Source organism: Streptopelia decaocto (genome assembly GCF_964273445.1).
Source record: "Streptopelia decaocto genome assembly, chromosome: 18".
In the NCBI taxonomy this organism is placed as follows: domain Eukaryota; kingdom Metazoa; phylum Chordata; class Aves; order Columbiformes; family Columbidae; genus Streptopelia; species Streptopelia decaocto.
Window position 1 is genome coordinate 10,208,720 of NC_138673.1, and position 22,199 is coordinate 10,230,918.

General features: G+C 52.3%; 1 protein-coding gene across 15 annotated transcripts in view; it reads right to left on the reverse strand.

The window, feature by feature from the left end:
* Positions 1 to 22,199, reverse strand: part of MSI2 (musashi RNA binding protein 2) — a 191,437-nt gene that overhangs the window by 6,381 nt on the left and 162,857 nt on the right. For 3 of the 15 annotated variants that reach the window (XM_082068879.1, XM_082068876.1, XM_082068869.1), the window contains 2 exons: positions 16,927 to 17,034; positions 1,612 to 1,820 (listed from right to left, as the gene is read on the reverse strand). In XM_082068879.1, the coding sequence (XP_081925005.1) occupies positions 1,612 to 1,820; positions 16,927 to 17,034 (317 nt within the window). Of the gene's footprint in view, positions 1 to 1,611; positions 1,821 to 13,789; positions 13,930 to 15,699; positions 15,727 to 16,926; positions 17,035 to 22,199 lie in introns of those variants that run through there. The other 12 variants (XR_014185676.1, XM_082068878.1, XR_014185675.1 and 9 more) reach the window with 11 other exon arrangements.

Here is a 22,199-nt window from a genome sequence, read left to right on the forward strand (position 1 = left end):
TTTTGGCAAGAAATTATCACAGGACTTGAACGACTGTGTTGCCAGCATGAACAGGTATTTCCGAGAGCTGCTGTGCTCCCCGGTCACTCGGTGGGCGAACCCTACGGGGACCTTTCCAAGACCATCATCTTCTCATTCCTCCAGTTGCAAAAATGCGCTTTGGGCTTTCCCTTCTTTATTTTTAACCCAAGGTTAGTAAATGGAGAGTGTTAAATAAATACGTATGTAAAAAAAGCTACAGGATTCTTTGCAGTTATTGGAGGAAATTAAGAGGCTGCCAATCTGCAAGTCAAATACAAAATGGTTCTTTGGAGCAGCGTTAGTGCAGACAAATCGGATCCCCAGGCTCAGGCCTCGTATCCAGTGACCCGAAAAACTGGGACGTTACTGCGGCCAAAGTGCCTGAGTTTTCAAGAACAAATAGGTCTTTTTCTTTAGGTGAAAAATGGAAATAAGAGGTGTTGTAAGTGGTGAGACATGGCAGTTTAAATTGATGTAGCTCTTAGCAGAGCAATAATATTCAGCATCTGGTACCAGAATTGACCCACCGGGATTATCGCGTCCCTGGTGTAAGCACGGCGGGAGCGGGATGGGGACGGCACGAGGGCACAAACGGTGCCAGCTTTGGTTTTTTCCTGAGTATTAGTTGCTTATGCAAAAATAAATCACAGGATTTGAGGAGCTTTGTCTGCACTACACTCCTGCTCCCCGACCCGTCTGGGTTGGTCAAGGAATCCAATTCTCCGCTCAGTGCGAGGGATCTCGGGGGAGCCCTCTGTGCTTTGCCATGGTTATTGGGCAAGAAAAAGAACTCTCATGGTTTTACTACAAAAAGGGAACAGTTTTCCTGCCCGGGAGACTGACAGCCGCCAGCGAGGTCCAACCACATTCATGCTAACACACAGCTCACAGTGCCGCTGAGAACCAGCATGCAGTTTGTTAAGCGAATCTCCATTGCCCGTCATTAGTGAGATTGCAGACCCACACAGTCATTAAAGAGGCACTTTCCCAATGACTTGACGGCCAAACAGAAGCGACTTGCTTGTAACCTGCAGATTTTAAGGACTGAGAGCGATGCTGTCACCGGCTGAAGTGGGCCAGGGGGTCAGCGAATGCCAGTGGCCGCTGCGGGTGACAGGGCCGCTGCGGTGACAGGGACAGCCGTGCCCTCGCCAGGGTGGCTGTGGGCACCCCTGGGGTCCCGCTGGCTGAATTGATTCTTGCTCGTTTAGGTAGGAGCAGGGACGGGTGCATCGTCTGCAGATAGGCACATCAGCCAGGATGGGTGGTTGGACTGATATAAAGCCCATATAGATAAGCAGGAACTTTAAAGTCCATAATTATTAAATATTTCCTTTTGAAACATGTCAAGTCTGGACTGCAGAAGGTGCCAGATGAGCATTTCCAGCTGCACCGGCTCCCGGAGCGGCGCAGCCTGTTGGCATCTCCATCAGGTTGGGTACGGCTCTAGCAGGCTACGGCAGCAAGGCGCCGCGCTCGCCGCCAAGTCATGATGAAAAAACAACCAACACAACCCCCCCAAATGTCATTAAACAAAGAACCCCCCTCCCTTGACCGAGAAGCGGGGGCGGCGGTGCCCGCGGTACTTACGGCGATGCCGTGGCCGAAGCCGGAGCCCGGCTGTGGGCTGGCGGCGCTTATGTAGTTACCGACGCCGGAGTCCTGGCTGGCCGTGCCGTAGAGATCCGCGACGGGGCCGGGGCTGTTGGCCCCGGGGAAGCCTCCGGGTCGGGCTGGGTTGGAGCCTGCCGGGGAAGCGGGTGCGCCAAAATTCGGTTGAGCACTGTAGCTATTCAAGACTGGTGTGCAGAGAATAAAGCTGGGTATGAGGCCAGACGCCGGGCATGCACCGGTATCACAAAGCCAAACACCAGAATAAACAGCCTGGGCCCAACTTCTAACACTTAACCAAGGCCATGCGATAAGAGAGCAAGTACTGGAGAAGAGTCAGCCCGTACTACTACGAAGCTTAGAGCTCCAAAATATATATATATATGGATATATATTAAAAAAAAAAAAGAACAAAAAAAGAACAATCATTCAACACACTACTGCAACCAGAGACTGGAGCTGCTCATTTTCACCAAATTATCACAAAATATAATAGATATTTTTCAACATCTGACTTGATGCTCATGCAGTAGTAACAAGTTCTCTAGGTCTGGGCACGCCGAGACAGCATTCACATCCCATGCAAACTACAAAGGAACTAGTTTGAGACTACACATTGTGGTAATATTGATATTAAATGTTGACAGCAAATAACTTCAATCACGTCTAGTGATTTGGATCCATTCGATACTTTGGAAAAAAACCCGCCCTTTTAGATCAGAAAGCTGGAGAAATAATTCGATAGCTGATTTGTTTTTCTTTAAATGGTATGGAATGGAACAGTTTGGAGTTTTTTTAATATGACCAAGGAGAGTCTTGTTTTATTTAAGTTTTTTCCTTTTGATTTGGAGAGCGAAGACCTACCTTCGTCTCCAAAACCATGCTCGGGACATCAACCAAAACTAAACAAAGAAATCAAAATCAAACGCAAAAAAGAACTCCAGAGGGTGTTTGACAACTCACCTCCTAACGTGGAAGTTAAACAAAATTTAGTTTTCCTCCCCCTTTTCTTTTTTTTGAGACAGAAAAACAATGTAAATAAGAATGATACTAAAGAATAAATTTCGATATTAAAGCATGTTAGATGAGCAGGCTTCTGGCATCTCTCACAGTTGTTCTTGAATGTAAAACTTATGAATAAGAGGGTTCGATGCAAAAGAAAAGTCAGCGGACGAGGAGGAGCTGGATGGAAATGGCTGCGGAAGCTGGAGCTGCACCTGGGGGGCTCGCGAGGGGACGGGGGCACACGGGGACTCGACCGCCCGCAGCCGCGGCCTCGCCGCACCCACCGCGCCGGCACACGGCGCCAACACCCACTGCTCTCACCCTCCTAACCCGGCCCCTTCCCCTGCACCGTCCTCACACGACCTCCCCGTTTTTCTCATTAATTAATTAACTAGGTGTCCTGGTTTTGTTAAAAACAAGTTTCCCTTTTAGTGAATTCGCCTGTCAGCTGAAGCTTCATATCAGCTGCATTTTCCTGAGGAACCACATCCATGTTTTGGCAGACACTGCAATGGAGCGCGAGGTCGCTGATAGGGATGGACGGACATCTCGCGAGAGGGGCAACGACAAACAGGTGACCAAAAACTGGTATTCCATCCCATTCACGTCATACTTCATATAAAAGTGGGAGATCACGAGGATCTCACCCCTTTTCCTTATGACCGACATTAGGAGAGGACCTTGTGAGTCGTCCCTGCGAACTGAAGCCTAATGACAGACTGAATCCGCTCCGGTTGGCTGCAGAGTCCAGTCCAGGACTTCGGGTGCTGGCCCAGCAGTTCCCGTGATTTTCCAGATTGGTTTTGTATAGTTTGTATTATTTTCTCTATTCTTATTAGTAGCATTAGTAAAACACTTTTAATTTTTCCAACTCTCTCTCTCTGTCCTCCTCTCCCTCCCGATCCCCTGTCCTGAGTGGGAACGGGGGAGAGAGGGGCTGAAGGGGGAAGGCGGGGGACAGGGGGTTAACAATACATCTGCCACGGTTTATTGTCACCCCGCAATCACAACCTCCACACTGGGCAAAAAACCCTCAACCCGGCAGCTGTCGACTGTAAAGTAAATTTTACAGAATAAATGATTTAATGCAGCTCTGACCTGGTAGCAGGGGAGAGTAAGTAGGACATCTAAGCTAGCAAGTTAAAAGAAATAAGGCATAAGTGAGTAAACAGATTTTGGAATTCACTGGCAAACAAAGTGCCTTTTTTATTATTAAAGATTAAATGTCAAGATAACATTTGGCCTTCTCACTCATAAAGAAAAATATCCAGCTGAGATGTTCAAAAGCCCTTTATTGCTATCAGCTAGCAGTTTTTTTCCCTTTTCTTCCTTCTGGTTCAATAAAATGGACGCGAGTTTTACTGCCTGAGACTTTCCCCGGGCCCCGAGGGGCAGGAGCCCTGGCCATCCCAGTGCCCGTGGCCAACAGGCTCTGAACGCTGCGGGTCCAGCTCACCCTGCCCACCCTCCCCGGTGTCCCCGCGGCTCCCGGCTCGCCCAGCTGCCGCCAGCCCAAGGGGTCCCTCCGCGCATCATCTGCAACCCCAAGGGTCACCAGGAAGCCTTGTGATAGATCAGGGTCAGGAGGGGCGTGGAAAAGATCAGATGTGTCTGTAAGTCACCGCTAACCCACGTCTGTCTCCAGCCACAACGATCCCCCAGCCTCTGGGTTGCAGAAGCGCCTTCCTACCTCTATGGAGATCACGAGGCAGCAGCCAAGAGATGTGGCGGTGATGGACCAAGGAAGTTTAATGCCTTGTTTCCTTCCCTTTCAATTTGCTGTGGTTTTTCATACGGAAGAGGCTTTCAGCCTGTGAATTGTGATCAGCGGGCGAACGCTTGCTCTGCAGTGCTGTGCTGGAGCCGGCTGGAGCTCGCTGCCACGACCGCCCGCTCGCAACCAGCCGCGCCAACGCACCCCGCTCGCGCGGTGATCCGTCCATCGGGAAAGGTCACCGCTGAAAGATAAACTCCCTTCCGATGAACTCTTGAGAAAGTTCTAAGTCAGGATTCATTATGGCATTTGCCTTAGCGAACAGTGTATTACACTAACGAGGATCTGAGCCCTCGCTGCGAGGGAGGAGAGGGCACAACAGCACAACAAGGTGCTGGAATCCCAGCCGAAGAAACTCAACTCAGCCATGAGCGGTGATGAAGAAGAGGGAGAGAAAGGGAGAAGAAACATAAGGACTTTGACAGGACTGTCCTACAAGGAGAAGGGGAGTGGTACCGGCTGGTGGTCAGTCCCTCGGTGCCTCCTAAATCAGGTGTGAAGACAAAGCAATGCTTTTAAGCACCACTAAAATACGCTGTATTCCAAAGGAACCAAACCTCATGAGATACGCACACAGGATCACTGTCCTCGCACGCAGCCCACACGGAGCCCCCGCTGACAACACTTTCCCCCTCCTACGACACCGACAAACCAGACTTAGACACCATTGCAGGAGCAGGACTGGCTCCTACAGCAGCCTCTTCACCATTAACTGCTGTAATTTTGCTTTAACACATAACAAATATGAATATTTCAAAAGCAAGAAAGAAAGAAAGGTGAAGAACGGTGCAAACTGTGGTTAGCGAAGCTGGCGGCTGCCTTCCCAGCCACCCAGCACAGGCAAGGAAAACCTCAAGCCTGAAAGAAACCACCACATGATATACTGCATTTCCTCTTTGAGAAGAGGCAGGATACTCCAGGATGAGATACAGCGCCCTGTTATCACAGCCAGAAACACATTTTGCTCTTGAGAGAGCAGCTGAGAGCAGAACGGAGCCGGGGGGAGCGCAGGGACACGGCCGGGGTGACGCCGGGACCCCGCGGCCGCACCTGCTGCCCAAGGTGTGCGCTGGGCACCACTAACCCAAGGCTCCCAGAGACCCGTCTAACGACACGTGGCCACCACCTGCTCCTCCTGGACAAGGATCCTTATCCCTGGGCAGCGATTCACATGGGCAAGAGGTTCCTCCCCTCAGAAATTCACTTTTAATCTCACACCAAGCACTTTCTACCCCCAGTGCTGCTCGTCTCCAGCGCCCTCGCTCCGGCCCGTCCCACCAGCCAGGGCGGCCTCCTGCACAAACCGGCTTCTCGACAACTTGTTGATGCAGCGCTCTAATTTCTGGATGACTCTCTCATCCACCATAAACAGCCATGCACAATTTGGCAGGCATTTCTACCATCAGTGTTTATGATAATAACTACACGTGCTTGAAAGCAGCAGGAAATTTTCAATATAACTATCATTAAGACAAAATGCTTTAAATCAAAGCCATTACCCACTACCAAGACTCAAAGCTCACAAGATTAGGCTGTTTTTCTCTCTTTATGAAAAATTCATATAACATGCTGCAAACATCATCTTCCCGCTCGGAGGAGTAAATGATACATCAACACTGAACGCTGCTGCCGGGGAGGGAAACGGGCAGGGACGGGGGGCACGGGGCATGGAGCTGCCGCTTGGCACCAGCCCTGCGAGGTGAGCGATGGAGAGCAGGTACCGCGGCCCATGGGCACTGTGTTTACTTGTATTTATCCGCACACAGCGCTGCCCGTCCCTCGGCCCACGATGGGCTCAGCAGGGCTGGAAAGCAGCGTCCCACGCAGCCCGGCTGGGACAGGCACCCACACCACGGTCTGCGGACATTTGAGTGACTCGGGATTTACTGCTCGATTTTAAGAGAAGATCTCCACGGAAGGAACACCGGCTGCTACCCGAGCACCCGAGCTGCTGTACGGCCTTTGCAGCAACGCAAGCACCGCCGCAGAGGACGCTGCAGCGCCGCCGCGGTGACCGGCGCAGGGTTCCCGCGGATCCCGCGGCTCCCAAAGCGCCGGTGCCGGTGGCCACGCCGCAGCGCGTGACTAATGCCGCAGCCATCACAGCGGGATGCCGATGCTTTAAATAGCCAGCCATGGCACGGACTGCGGGAAAACTTCAGCACTGCACACAAATCTTACATCATTAGTGCTTAGAGCCTCATAAATATCATTAGCGAGCACTGCAGCCATGATACAGATAGCCTGGTCACGGCTAATTCTTGGTGTGTTCATGGCTGAAGTTAATGGGAGCTCGTACCTTGCTTCTCAGAGACGCTGACAACCAAGATGTGATCTACCCAAGACTGGATGGACAAATTAATGCCCGTCTGAAATAAGACGTCGGTGCTCCTGGTTCTCAGTTGCCTGTTGAGGCTGCAAGAGCACACAGGCGCGGCACTGAGAATTAAACGCTCACATTCAGGCTCTTTTTCTACACCAATTACCACATACGGCTCCAGCCAGAGGCACAAACACGTTTGTTTGTGGTCAGGCTGGACTAGCAGAAGCATCACTTTCTTGCGTCTGCGCTTCCACACCCAGGGGTGTTTTACGCCTAAGCCAGCGCATGGCACACCTCAAATTCACAGCAATGCTCCAGCTCAAAACGCCTCGGAAATAACGAGCTGGAAACGCACAGATATTCTGGAGAGTAACAACGTATAAACAGCTCCCAACCAGCTGAAACAGAGAGTGGGAGACAAACCAGAAAAACAAATAACCCCGGCGTCACAATTAGAGGTGCCATTTAGTTCATCTCTCGCGGGGACCTGCCAGGCGCAGCGCGTCACTCCGGCTCTTCCCAAGCGGACATGAAAAGCAAACCCTGGGTGAGAAGCCCGTGCAGACAGAGCCCTGCAGGTATAAAGACCGTAGATATTTTGCTTATGACAGTCGGTTCGGTTCCGACTCTGGAAAATCAAACCGCAAGCCCCGTGCCCCGGCTGTGGCCACGCGGCTGTGCCGGAGCAGCCGGGCTGTGCCGGAGCAGCCGGGCACCAGCCCTCCCCTGCAGCTACACCGGCCCTGCAGGGAAGAAGAGAAAATAAAACAACTGTCGGGCTCATCATCAAAATAAGTGGTGATGAGGCCAAGAGACACTGAGAGCAGCTATCTGCTGTAGCAAGGTACTATTTGTACGTTATTTTTCTATCTGCACTCACACTTTAAAAGGTTGTTCTGCCTCTGCAGCCCCTTCGGAAACGGCTTCACACATCAAACCATCGCAGGGCTAACGACAGAAAGCAGTGGGTGGTGAGCGGGTTCCCGGCGCAGCAATTACCGCTGGCAGCGAGCAGAGCGCGGGAGGGAACCGGCCCGGCCGCGCTGCCGCCGGCGCCCCGGCAGCGATTCCCACCCGCAGACCCGCACCCCCTGCGCCGCAGCTGCCGCTGGGAGCCCAGCTGGGCACGGCGGGGTGATAATGGCAACCGGGACCTTGTGGCAACTGTTCCTGCCGTGGCTCCGGCGCCCTCCAGCCGCGGTGCTTCCGCTCCGGCACCAGCGCGGATGCTGAGCAGTGGCACAGGCACAAAACCAACTGCTAAGCTACCTTAGATGAGCAGAGGAAGAGCTGGGGGGTTTCATAAGCTTGGGCAAGCTAAAAATTTAACTAGTGCAGGTGTTTTCCAAGCCCAGCACTGTCCCTCCGGCGCATGCTGCAGGCGCGTCAGCAGCACCTGCTGCTGCTAAATACTGCGGTCAACGCGCCCGGCGCGACAGCCACGTCTGCAAGCTGCTGATGTGCACCGATTTGCAGAAGACAAAATTCAACATATGCAAGCCCAGCTTTTCTAAGGCCTGCAGTTATGTAGCAGGACAAATAAATGCACTTTCCATCTTGGCTGTGATTTTTTGCGAACGATCAATATTTATTGCCCAATCACATTTTCCATATTGCAAGTTAGCGGTGTCACTCTCGCGCGGGGCCGAGTGCTACGCGGGGGCCACACAAAGCTTCGCTTGTGGAAGCTGCAATCAGGGAGCCAGCTCTTGTCACAGCCTTACAAAAGGATTTCCTCTCGAGCAGCTCATCTTTAATCATTATAAAAGCACAGAAGTTTAATCCATTTTTGATGTAAGCGCTAATAGCTTTGTGTCCTTGAAGTTCAAAGTGGTCTTCGTGCATGTCGCTAATTAGCCGAGCAAGCAGCCATTCAGCTCCCTCTCATGTTTCTAATTAGATCCTTAACAACAAACAAATGTCGACCTTACAAAGGCTGTGCTACGTTTCCCTCCATTAGTTAAACAGTTTGGGAGGGATGCGGTTCCCGGTGTCTGCATCCCGCCCCCAGCACAGCGCGGTTGGGCCGGGGCTCTGGGTGCCCATGCTGCGCGTTGCAGAGGTTCCACGGGACATTGGCGCTTTGCGGGGTGCTCAGCACCCCAGGGCCATGGGGAGGGGGTGACCACCCCAGCCCCCGTGCCCCCCAGCTCTGCAGGCTGTCCCCACCAGCAAGGGATCTCGCCGGCTGCGCTGGGACAAGCAAATAAAGCAGAGGGTCAATAAACTCTGCCCATTAGTCATCTTCCTAATAGGTTTCTCTGTCAATCTAACTGGTTCTACAGTTAATTTAAAATCTGGTGTGTTTCCATGTTTACATACTTCACACCAAATGCGTAGGACTGTTTTCTTTCACTCTTTTTTGGCACTTCACGTTTGTAACGCGCTGCGCCGGAGCCGTGTCAGCAGCACCGCGCTCGTGCTTCCACGTGCCGGGTTTTGGGCGACGTCTCTGCTCCAGCGCTGGCTCCGCGGTGCAGCGGCCCCGGCCCACGCTGCTCACCTCGGGGGCAATCGAGGGGGTTTCTGCACCAGGGATGTGCTGCCATCGCGCTTCTCTCGCAGGCGCCGGGCAGGGCTGCTGCGCGCTGCGTCGCAGGATCTGACCCGGCGCTGTACCTGCTGTCTGTGTCTGCACATTAAGCTTTCACACTTATTACCATCCATCCAGCTGGCAAATAAGGGCTAAAGCCCGTGATGTTGTGCTAACGCAGACCTCTCTCTAATAATTTTTCTATTTAAAATGAAGGAAGAGCCGAGCCAGGCGACGCTGGCGCTTCCACCTCACGCCGGGTAACGCGAAAGCTGTTGCTAGTTTTACCATGGGCAACCACATCTACATTAATTGTTTACCACAGCCTGGACAGGTCTTCTATTAATATTAATGAGTAACAGGGAACAAAAGGCCTCTTTATTTTTAGCCTACTCTAATTGCGTAGTAATTACTCATCTACAAAACAAATGAGCCGAACTCCATTGCCATAGCAACAGAAACTCCGGCCTCCCACTGTACCACATTAACTGGCTATCACTCCTGTTAATTTTAAATTGAAGCCTTTTGTACAATAACAGGCAATACAGGAGGAAAATTGAAACAAAACCGGGTCTTTGTTTCACTGCATATTTCAAGTCGCTGCAGCGGGAGGGCGCTGCCCGGGGACCTCCTGCTGCCCACGGGCTGGCTGGGTGCTCGGACGCACAGGGGGGTTATCCAGGTAACAGGAGAGAAATCCAGCCCCCCAAAGCCCCAGAGACTCCTCCTCTCCTGCAGAGTCTGCGCCAGGCGCCTGCACACACAGAGGGGGTCCCGCTAATAACACCCCCAAAGGAAAACCTGAGCTCACCCATGAGGAAACACTGAGAGGAGCTGCTGCCCACAACACGGGGTCTGGGGAGGGCTCAGGCACCCAAGAGTCCTCATGGCACAAAGCTCTGGGCTCCCCCTTTAAGTAGCAGGAAACACCCTTAAAAACACTCAGCTGTGTGAATTCATTATTTTTAAATAGCTGAGTTTATATACCTGCAACCCAATTTTGCATTCTCTGGCAATTATTAATCCAGCCTGCTCCTCGAGCTAATGCAAAGCCAGATGCATGCTAACATCTGCTGCAAGGAAAAGCTCCACTGCTCCTCCTTCAGTTTTCTATTTCAGAAAGGAGAGAGAGAGAAAAAAATAACTGTAATTATGTATTTACTTTTAAAGCATTTGGGGAGAGAATCAGCATGAAAATACTCACAATAGTATGTCAGTAAAATGTGCGCTGCATCGCATTTAGTAGTTGTTCCACTAATGGGTAACAGCCTGCGACTGCTGCCAGACAGGCGAGTCACCCCCCAGCTCAGCGAGGGCTTTACGTGCTCGGTGATTAAAATGCATGAGATGCGCTCGTGTGCTCAAGTGCCTCATTGCACCGAGAGCTCACGCTGAGGGCCCCGTTCCAAACTTCACAATGACTTGCCTGCATCTTGCGTGGAACAAAGTCTAATGACCACGGCCAAGAGCTCCGTCCCTCTGCTTCTGCGGGAGAACCCAAACCAACCACCGAAAATCGGCTGGTTTAGGGCTCTGTGGGGCCGGAGCGCGGCTGCCGGTGAGGGCGGCCCAGTCCTGCGCCCGGCGAGCCGGGCTGTGCCCGCGGCAGCGGCGGCGTCTGCGCCGTCACCATCGCCGTGCGCCGGCAGCAGCCACGGGACCAGCTCTGCCGAGGAGCGTTTGCCCATTGAAAATAATTCTCCTGATTGAAAAGACTATTAAAAGTTAGCCGCTAAATTCTTTAAAGATTAACTTCCACTGTACTCGAGTCTGCACTTCAGAGGTGGTCACTAATTGCACTGGAGATGATTTATCAAGCGCACAAGATTTTCTATTACAAAATTATTGATTAAAGCTGATGTGTTTTAACCACAATAGACCTGAGCCAGGAGCCCTGTAAAACCACCGCCGCTGTGGTCAGGGCCTGACAGCAGCAGCACCAAATTGTTTTGAATCTACTGCATTTTCTACTCAGCACCGTAGGGAGCTCAGTCCCTCGAGGATCGACACATTTAGAAATGGCATCCTACAGTAAAGCGAGAGGAACTGTCCTGGCGTGTGGTCTGCGTTCCGGAGCGGACCGGTGTGATCCCACCCAGACCAGCACGGCACTTCTGAACCGAAACAGAAAGGACTCCCCTTTCATTATTTCTTTTCGATTTGGGGTGTTAGTCAGACAAGTAACTGTAGTGCTCACAAAAGAACGAGATACTGCCAGTAACGAGGCCAAAACCCCCAGAGAAGTGCCGAGCGGCCGCTCTAAAGCTGCACGACGCTGACGAGAGGCGCAGGGCGCATTCGCCGCGCGGGCGGGCGCTCCGTCCAGAGCCCGGCTGCTTTTATTTCGGCTCAACACGCGACATTTGTCTCCGTGTCCAGCTCCCACCGGAGCCCCACGCGCTGTGGGTCCCTCTGCTCAGCCGCCGCTCCCCAGCGCAGGCTGAGGCTATAAAAACAGGCACAAGATCAAATCTGATGCAGCCATTAATTTTCCGATGCATCAGCCACCAGCCTCTGTCACATAATTACCAGCGGTTCCAGCAGAGTGAGAAATTTCAGCCTGCTTGCTGCTCCCAAGTGGTCCACTTGTTAGGTTCTGGCTTTTGAGATTACATAGCTTGGATTAAACTTTATGTACTTTTATATAGTAGAATGAAAGAGGGAGAGCAGTTCCATCAGAGCCGCTGTGCCGCAGGGGAGCCCTCTCAACAGGCCGCATAAATCCCAAATTGGTTCATCGCTGGATCTTTGACTCGCTCCTCCTTACATCTCCATGAGCTGGTGGCAGCTTCTCCCCCTCCTCACACACAGACCAATCTTTGTCCCACTTTTTATGGCCGTAATTTGCTAACGCTCTGGGTGCCTAATGACAAGATTAAATTTTTAGAGCACCTTCTTTAAGTGCAAGACAAGGCTTCCTAAACCCCATGCAATTTGTCGCTCTGCTGACTTTCAGACACACTCCTCACTCCATCACGCGCCCGGCGCGTCGAACAGCGGGTGCCCCCGTCCCCCCGCCACATCCAGATCTAATGGGGAAATCACTCTCCCCCTCGACGCAAAGTGTCGCAGCTCCAGCGCGACACGGGGAGCTCGGGCGGCCCCGCAGCCCGGCGCTGCGGCAGCTCCGGCCAGGCAGTCCTTTGGGTGATTTACTTCATGTTCTGTGAGAGGTAAGGAGCGGATGCAAATGCTTAATTACATTTTGAAAGCCCATTCTGGGTGTTTTATCCCCTAGGAAAGCTCTTGCTGGGCTGAGCTCTGCACAGCTGGTCTGGGGGCCGGCCGGGGGACACGGGGAGCAGGAACGGGTGACCCTGCCATACAGGGTCTTTTCTACTCCCAGCAGGATCTTTTCTGACAAGCAACACACTAAACAAACAAACAACAGCCTAATTCGGGATCTCAGTTACCACCTGTTACATGTACGGACTGCAGCTTCATCTGAGACAGAATCCTCAAAGTTGGGCAGAGAAACCCGGGCACAAGAAGCAAAGACACCTGCTGGCTCAATGGCAAAGATGATGAACTTGTCTCCAACTCCTCATGCTGATATTTATGAAATGTTAAGTCTTTATTTTAAAATGTTCCCTCAAGCTGGGTGACATGGCAATGAGTACGACCCACCAATAGCTCAGACTCTGTTGCATAACAAGATTTAGGGTCTATGACCTAAAACCAATCGCTTCGTGTGTCAGGACAGTCTGCAGGAAGCTGCTTCACACACGGAATTATCTACGTAGCCAAATGGAGTGATTTGCGCTTGGCACGTCTGGCCTACGGCTGCCAACGGATGATTCTATGGGCTAATATGGACGAGTAACAGGCTGATGGAGAAACCATGATTGTAAAATGATTTAAAAAATACCTTAAGTTCTTTTTAAGCCAAAATAAAAAATAATATACTTATAGTCAGCATTTTAATTCCTAGGGGGAATAATTTGAAAAAGAAAAAAGGCAAATTTACTATCAGCATAACAGCATATGCGGGTTCTTGTACAGAGGGTGTAGGTTGCCTACAGCCGGGCTCAATTTAAACTTCCAGATAATGGGGTTTAACAAATAGGGGACTATGGATCCAAGCCGTCAGCAGCTCTCTGCTGGGTTGATAGCCCTACCCTTTCGACCAGACCAAGGCGATGCTTTATCTGCCACGCTCGTTCACGTTGGTGATACCTATAATATCAACTCAACAATGCATGTTCTACAACTACATCTACTGCTACCAGTACGACTACTACAGTGCATGCATTTAGTTCAGTCCCACAGATACATACACTCTAAGAACAGGCAAGGGGAGATGTGAAATGTTTTACGGGACAACAGGTGTTTTGTTTTTTAAGTAAGGGAAATTAATAAAAAACATCAAAAGAAAGAAAGTGTACAAAAAATAGAGACATTTCTCAAGAGTTGATATGAGTTGTTTCTTGAACCGTTTCGTCCGAACAAGCAAAAAACATGCAACCAGCTGCTACTAACAAGAAGCTGGACACTGAGAGAGGATTAATAGGTGTGGACAAACCTTCCCGCTGAGAGCGCTCAGAAGAGTGTTTGAGAGGAGGTGTGCACGTCCGAGTGTAAGAGAGGCCGGAAAGTTTGCCTCAGAGACACCCTCTCTCACAGCAGCCCCAACCAAGCAAGAGAGAAAACAACAAAACATAACTGCTCACACTCACCATCAAGGTCAGTAGCTCACGTTACGAGATTTGTTAAGAGCTGGCAAGTATAAAGTACAGTAAGGGGTTGTCGGGGCTCAAAGGCAGCACTGGCGAGCGGGACTGGCGCCCCAAATCCAGATGTGCCGGGGTGTCGCCGCGCTGCGTGCCACCACAGCGTGCCGGGGAGCCTGCGCCGCGGCCGCGCCGGCGGCTCTTCCGGCGGGAATCGGGCTGGGTTACGGGTGGCTTTACGGGTTTTGTCTCCAGTCCTCAGGGAGGAATAATTGGTGGCAACAGGTTGGGAACTGGAAAAATCTGAGACTTGTCAATGAACCACAGAGGAAGGAACAAAACCCCTCTTCTGCCCAATTTCCTTGTCTCCCTCTCCTGCCAAATGAATCCCTCCCATGGCAAATGCAAGATAAAAATGTGCCTCCCCATGACTGTATTTTGAAAAAAGCAGTTACAAAACAAAAATGTTTTACACGTAAAATATGTCAGGTGAACTCAAAAGAAACGTGACACTGATAGTGAAGTTGTCTAGGAGGAGTTTGCAGCATTCAGACTTCTAAGCTTGATCGCTTTCTGTGTCCCAGGTCCCAATTCATTTGAAAAAATACCGGAATGGGTGAGGTTGTGAAAAGCGGCAGCGGGAGCGGGCAGCGCAGCCCCCGGCAGGCGTGCTCGCGGGACCCCAGCTCGCCCGCCGCTGCGATGTCGCCGGGGCACGCGGTTTGTAAAGAGAAGCGCTGCTGGGGTCACCTTGCCGGCACGGGAGCAGCTACGCTGGACGTGGATTTACCGGGCACCGAGCACAGGCAGCGGGACGTGCCCCTTGCTGCTGGCTGGAGGACAGAGCTGCTGCGACAGATAAAAGAACCTGTTTGTCTGTCGAGGTGAAGTGGTGACCGCGTCCTCACCCGCTGCAATAGAAAAAGAAGGGGCACGGGCCGGGAGAGCAGGCAGCGCAGACCGGGCTCTTCTCCATCTACTGGCAGAAAGGGGCCAGCAAAGGCCACCTGTGCTGCGCCTTTGGGACTGGGCACGTGTGAAGGAGGGCTGCGCAAATTTGCAAAGGAAAAAGCAAAACCCAACTGAGAAGAATCAAAAAAACCCCAACCCTTTTTCTTAGAATGAATCGGGCCCATACGCTGTATCGCAAGATGGATCGGACTCTACTGCTCCTGAACACAATTCACTACCATTGCTGGATGGAAGTGGCGAACCCAAGATGTCCCTTCCGAAAACCGTCTTTGGATGGAGATGGCTCTAGGTAAAACCCCACTGCTCCCGGAGCGTGTTTTGCTGGACACGTGAGCGGCCGTGGGGCCGGTGACCGGTGACAAACCATCTTCCTCCTTGAGAGCTCGGCCTGGGAAGGGGGGGCTCTTTCCATTCAATTTTGCAGTTTGGCCAGTTTTGTGCACACAGGCAATTTTGAGGCTTGAAGGACATTTCCAAACACCATACTGCTCTTTAAACTTGCCAGAAAGGGTGTTGTTAATTTAGGGTTAGATTTAGTTTTGTATTGCAAGTTCAAATAAAAAAAAAGTGAAAAAAAAAACAACAAACCAAAACAAAACCAGAAAACCCAACAGAAGAAAAACCAAAAACCACTCAAATTAAAGACAAATGATTTTCAGGCACAGAATTGATCAATGCTCAGTTCAGTTGTAATGGGCACCAAAAGCACTCTGATTAAAAAAATAATAATAATCAGGGAAGCAATGTTAATCCAGCCAAACCCTCTGTGCCTTGCTAAGGGGCAACTCACCAGCTCTGCTTGCACGTAAAACAAAACCTGAAGGGCAAAACATGAGGAAGAGGCAGAAGCAATGAGGTCTGTTTTCCAAAAATCATATGCAAAATCAATCTTTTTTGTTTTTTTGGGTTTCTTTTTCCCCTCCATGAAGGGGCGATGGGAGAAGCCGGGAGATGGGGAATCCCCACAACCAGTCTGGCAAGTCACCCCTTAAGCGCTCTCTACATGCCACAAGATGAAACTGGTACAGATAATCCTTTGTAGCCTGCAAGCAGTGCCAGTTTGCATGGAACGGAGTTCTCCTGATGTCTTTCTTTGGCCTCCATGGCCTCGGGCTCGCACTCGAGACACACCTGGGCCTGCGCCCTCCTCCTCACCCCTCACGCAGCGGTTTGCTCGGGGCTTTTCGGGAAGAGCTCGGTGAACCCACCGGCGCTGCCAAAAGAGCCACCGAGAAACCGCCACTTCAGGCCTGGGCCATGAGTGAGCTGGGAGCTGCGGCCAGCGCCATGGCCTCCGCTGCGGCCAGCGCCATGGCCTCATGGCACCTCCGCCATGGCCTGCACTGCGGCACCTCCGCCATGGCCCGGCCGGGCCGCGAGCCAGCAGCTCACTGATGGCCGTGCTGAACACTTACACACCTGAGCAAAGCCCTAATTCACGTGTTTAGCTAAATTTAAAGCCTAAGGTAATAACGGCAATTGGCAACGGTTTACTTATTTCCCTTAGGGGGAAAAGAAATGCAAGTTTTCAGAAGCAGAGGAAGAAAAGCTTTGACGTTCCTCATGAGAGCGGGCGGCAGGCGCTGTCCCCAGGGGAACACGTCCCCTCGGGCTGGCAGAGAGCGAGTGCACCCCGGCATGGTGGAGCACCCGGGGCCACCCGACCCAACACCCGCTTTCCGTGAGGAACAAAAGCTTTTTTTCAAAAAAATGCAAATTAATTTTTTTAGGGTGTCCTTTATAACCTCGAATTTAAACCAAAGAAACAAAGAAACCAACACAATAAAGGAATAAATAAAGAAACAAATCAGAATAGCTACCCCGGTTTTGGCGGTTCTCACACCAATCCCCTGCGAGGTGCTCCAGGCCCCATGGCCTCTGCTTGTAGTTTGGGTTTGGTTTGGGATTGAATCATTTTATTTTGACCATTTGTTTTGAGGTCCTCAGGATAAGCGTGAGGAAAATCAGAGAAATGATGGAGAGCTGCAGCCACACAGAATACCGACAGAGCTTTTACCTGACCCTGCACTCTGAGGGTTTGCTCTTCCGCGGGCCCCCCTACCTGATCCTCTTGCTGCCGCCACGGCTGCCGCTGCTACTGGTCCATAAGCCGCTGCCGGAAAACCTGGCCGTGGAGAAAAGGAGAAGGTGAAGAACGAAGCCAGCGGGTACCGCGAGTCCCTGCGGGGCGGCCGCGGGGGCACGGCGGTGCCGGAGGGCGCCGTCCCGGCTCTCCGTGCCGCCAACGGGCACCGTTTTTAGGAAGAGCCGAGCCCTTGCCGGGTGCTGCTGCCGGCACAAGGGTGGCCCAGATCCCCTTGGCAGGAGAGGACGGTGGTGGCGCCTGGCGGCGCCGGGCCGCGGCAGCAGAGGTGCCGGGGGGACGGAGCGTCGCGGAGCCCGCGGCACTCGGCTTACGCCTCCGCGCTCCCCAACGGCTCTGCAAAACAACGAGGGAATTCTGCTCCGTGCTTATTTGCAAGTGATAATAACGTGCTGATCTACAGACAGAGCAGTAATGGAAAATATGAGGAGGTCCTCATGTCAAGATCACAGATTTGCTGGGATCAAGCAGAAAAAACTAGAATAGAGAGAAAGAGAGAGAGAGAAAGAAAGAAAGGGAAAGGAAAAAAGCTTCTGAAAGCAAAACAGCCGCAGATCAAGGAGCTCTAAGACATACACCATGCTACAGGGGGACCGAGCGCTTACAGACGAATGAAACGCTGCCAGCAAGATTGCAGATTTAGTTTCTTTACTTAATTAATATTCAAAAGATCTGCCAGAGGCTCTGACTTAAAATATATGTATTTTAAGAGGGCAACGGCAAGGTCCAGGTGATCAGCAAGAGTCCAAAGCCCCTTGCTGCAGTGTCACCAAAACCCTGGGGGGTCTCTGGGGAGCTCTGCCCGCTCCTGGCGCCGGGGGCGTCCCCACCACGGGCCCTGCCCCTGGAGAGGCGCCGGGACTTTGATCACAGCTGCTTTGCAATGCTGAAGAACCACAGAAAAACAACCGAGGCAACAGAAAAAGAGAACAGTGAGCTAGAGGAGCAGAGAGAGACCCAGAGAAACCCTCACGCTACAAGCTCGCTACCTCTAGCACTATCGTCTCAGCTACAGATAATCTACTGGGGCAAAGCAGCAGAGGACAACTAGGCTAGAATTTGAAGCTACTTAAAACATCAATTAAAAAAAGACATACTTGCATTTAAATATGGTAATAGGGCTGTTGGGGGGAAAAAAATAGTATAGGTAAACATATGCACAGCTACCCCAGGCTGCTGTCTGCTGCTGCTCCCCACGCGCCGCACAAATCCTGTTCTCACTGCCCATGTGAATCTGTTCGGTTTCATTATGTTGATGAACTGCTACAACCTCTGAGGAGTGGGATGCAGGAGGACACATCCAGACTGGGGATATCATAACCAAATACCCAACCGCTAAATTCCCTCTGGCTGGTGATGGAGCCATCGACCCTGGTCAGGTTGGCCCGACAGGTTTGGCTGGAGCTGCGATATCCTGGCGTGAGAAGACCTCGGTGTTAGAGTCAAACCAAGCTCCAGACAGCAGGGGCAGCACTGGCAGGAAGCGGCTCAGGCTCTGGGGCTTGGTTTCCACGCAGAGCCGTGCTCAGAGCAGCCTGAGCCCTCCCGCTGCGCTCAGGAGGGAGCAGAGCTGGCACCGTCCCCGTGGCACGGCCGGGACCAGCGGCCACCAGCAAATCTCTCATCTGGGGGCTCCGGGGGCTCCCTAAACCATCCATGAGGGATCAGAGGAGCCGTGGATTTTCCACAGAACAAAATGCGTCTGCCAAACCCAATCAAATCCCCTTCAAATCACCAAGCGCTCCCTGAAAGCAGCACAAATAACAGGGCTGCGAAGTTTGTTTCTCTTGTTCGACTGCCAGGGATGCTCAGTATCTATTTGAAATGCAGGACAAAAAGTTTTGCCATGCAAAAGAAGAATGAAATAACAAGGGTGGAGAAGGCGCTCCGCGGAAAGAGCCCGAACAAAGGACCTGTTATTGCATTCCAGCGTGCGCTGGAGACAGATGTGTGAAAAATTAATCCCTCCACACCCAAAGCAAGCTCTTATCCCGCTTCTGAGATAAAAGCATGTGTGCGACATGGCACTCCAAACAACTCGAGTGCGATCGGCTGCTCGCGCTCTGCCGGGCACCCCCCGCGGCTGCGGGAGATGGAAACAGGGACTGATCATCACGACTGGCAAAATCCTGCTCAGCGATACAGCCCCACGGGCTGGCTCCATCACCGGAGGATCCCTACATCAACCCAACGGACGGAGAGCAATCAATCCCCACGCTGCAATGACATTTGCCAGGCGCTGCATTAATCAGCTCGTTCGGCTGAAAACAAATCTCGCCGTCATCACGCTGCTGAGCACGTTACTGCTGCGCGCTGCCTCACCACCCGCTAACTTACTTCTGTACTTATGTGGTTGTTTGCCACAAACCTCTCAGCAGCGATCAGCAGCCAACACTGTCCCCATGTCACGGATGGGATAAAACGAGGCAGAAAGAAGCAAAATGACTGGAGAAGACATTTCAGAGAGCCAAGGGTGCAGCCGGGCTCCGGCACCTCGGCTCAGGCTCTCCCAGTAACCTCTGTAACGCCCCTCGCACAAACCCTGCAGCGTCATTCAAGTACTTTGCCCACACTATATTATTCCCTCCCGTTGTTTACAAACTTCTACACCAGCAAAGACTTGGAAGAACAGCACTACAGTGAGAGCGCAATTAATACTGCACCTGCGCTGCGTACTGCGGGAAACTTCCGACTCATCACCCTTCTGCCTCCACTATCACAGCATTTTATTGACATTTGAGAGCTGAGGTATCTGCAGCAGCAGAGCTGGACACGACCCGTCCCGCTCTGACCGACAGGAACCTGGGCGCGGGGCACCGGGGACCCCCCCGAGCGCCGAGCAGGGGCCGAGAGCCCAGCGTGTGACGCGCCAGCGCCAGGCCGTCCCTCGCCACGCCTGGGAGCAGCGGTGCGGGGGCCCGGGGGGCCGTGGGGATCAGCAGGGGCTCTGCACCCAGGGACCGGAGCGCCCCGGGTCATCCTGAGCGGCGCTGGGGCGGGCGCCCGGCGCAGAGCGGCGACCGCAGCGCGTTCCACACCCCCCAGCCAGGACCCCGGCTCTTGGAAGTCAACTGGAAAATCAAAAGGGGTGGAGGGAGAGATCGATTCATTCACTGTGTTTAAGGCGCTCGGATTCCTGCTGAAACCACCCCGTCCTTGTTTGCGTATCCACTGGTTATAATTGCCTAGAGAAAACAAGATACCAAAGCTGCTCAAAAGGACCAAAGTGCCCACTTTAGGCCTTGCAATTAGAAGATATTTTACAATAAATGTTTTGCAATGGGCTCACACGCTGTCCAGGAAAGCCCTGAGGATTCACACCAATTTCATGCTCTCTTACTGCTCGGAACGAGCCAAAGCCAGTATTTGGAGTTCAATTTTTCACAGATAAATTTTTCTGCTTCCTGCATCAATAGTTTAACTTTAAATACCGAAGCAGCCTGGTGGACACATCTGCTTTTAAATGCATTGCCCCCAGGCCACAGACGCGCTCGAGGGCTGGCTGCAGGGAACTCCTTCTCCAAGGCACAAACAGGTTTGGGAGAGGGGGATGAAGGGGTGGAAACGGCATCACCCGGCAGAGAACGCAGCAAACAGGAGCGACTGAAACCCACCAGAACCGTCTGACAGCCCCGCGCTCCACACGGGCTGCAGCCCCAGCTTTCGCTTTGACATCACCCACCGCTTCAGGCCGCGCTGCTCCGCTCAGCCCCCAGCACCCCAAATGCGTCCCCAAGGAACACACGGGCCTGTCCTCCACAAACAGCCGGACAACAGGAATCAAACCAAAAAGAAGCCACAAAATCACTAAATTAGTTCTTGCATCAAAAAATCTTACACAAAGAATTTTCTCTGCTTCTAATGGCTAAAGCACTTGGGGCACGTTTAGACTTTGGCGATAAGCACATGGATTTAAAACAAGAATAAAAACAGGAGCTGAGATTCTCAAATCAACATCTGACTCCAGCAACTGACTTCAGAAAATGCCCCAAATGATGGGAGAATAAAGTAAACACCCCCATAAAAGTGCTGCTAACAAGCGAAATCCTCTCTGTCTGCGGGCTGTTGGGAGCGTTTGCAGCTCCGTCCTGCAACGCCCCCGTGTCGCCGAGCGGGCGCTCGAGCCCCGCGCCCCGGAACCCCGCTCGGGGGGATTCTGCCCCAAACCACGGTGCCCGTTCCGCTGCCCGAGCCGCTCGGCTGGGGGGTCACCCGTCCCTGGAATAGAAAATCATCCGCAGGTCGAGGGGAAACAGGAGAGGGGGGAACCGATATCCTCTTTTCAAACAACGTTACCAGCGGCTTTGATCAGCACAGCAAAGCGTCGCCAGGCTCACAGCTGTCACTTCAAATGGGTTCTCGCTTGCATTATTCTTTCCATTAGGCAGTGTTATCCTCTTTGTAGGATCTTTAGGCTTCAGTTCAAAAGTATCAGAGACTCAAAACCATGAAGCAGAAGAGCCCGGTAGCTTTTTTTCCTTTTGAAGGCAGGCAGGCGTGGGTCCCATTTACTGGACAAACATGGAGTGTAATGGTGAGCAGGCACGAGGAAAAGCTCCATCCCCAAACAATCCCTTTATGTTGAAAACCTTCATCTTTCACACCTCTCTGTCTCAGACTCCCCCTCCCTTTCTATAAGAAAACAAGAACGGGGAAGAAAGAGACCTGCTACCGTTTCAGGCTTTAGATTAACAACTCAAGGCTCAACGTTTAAAGAACACACAGCCAGAGAAATACAGTTTTATCTAGAACTGGTGAACGATCAGGATTCTACCACATCATTCAGGACACGTTGTTTAGTGGCAATGGACCGTCTGGGATGTGACTGAAGCCTCTGCTGACGCTCTCGCGGGACAGAGGCAGCTACAAGCCCGGCCTGGAACACCCCGCGGTTCCCGGTGACCCCGGTTCGTCTCCACGCGAGGGGACGCGCCGGCCGCGCAGCAACCGGGGGGACCGGCCGGGACCCCAGCGGCACGCGGGATTGCCTTCCTAAGCTTTCCATCAATTCTATTAACACTTCAAGCATCTCCAAGCGCGCTCAGCCCCACTAAGCGTTTCCCTTTGTCTTTATATGCTGTGTGACATCCAGCTCACTAAAATCTAGTTCACCAGGTCAGGAAATGAGCAAAGTCGAGGTGCAGCACACGGTGCACGACGGGCGGCTCGAGGGGCGGCGCTGGGAG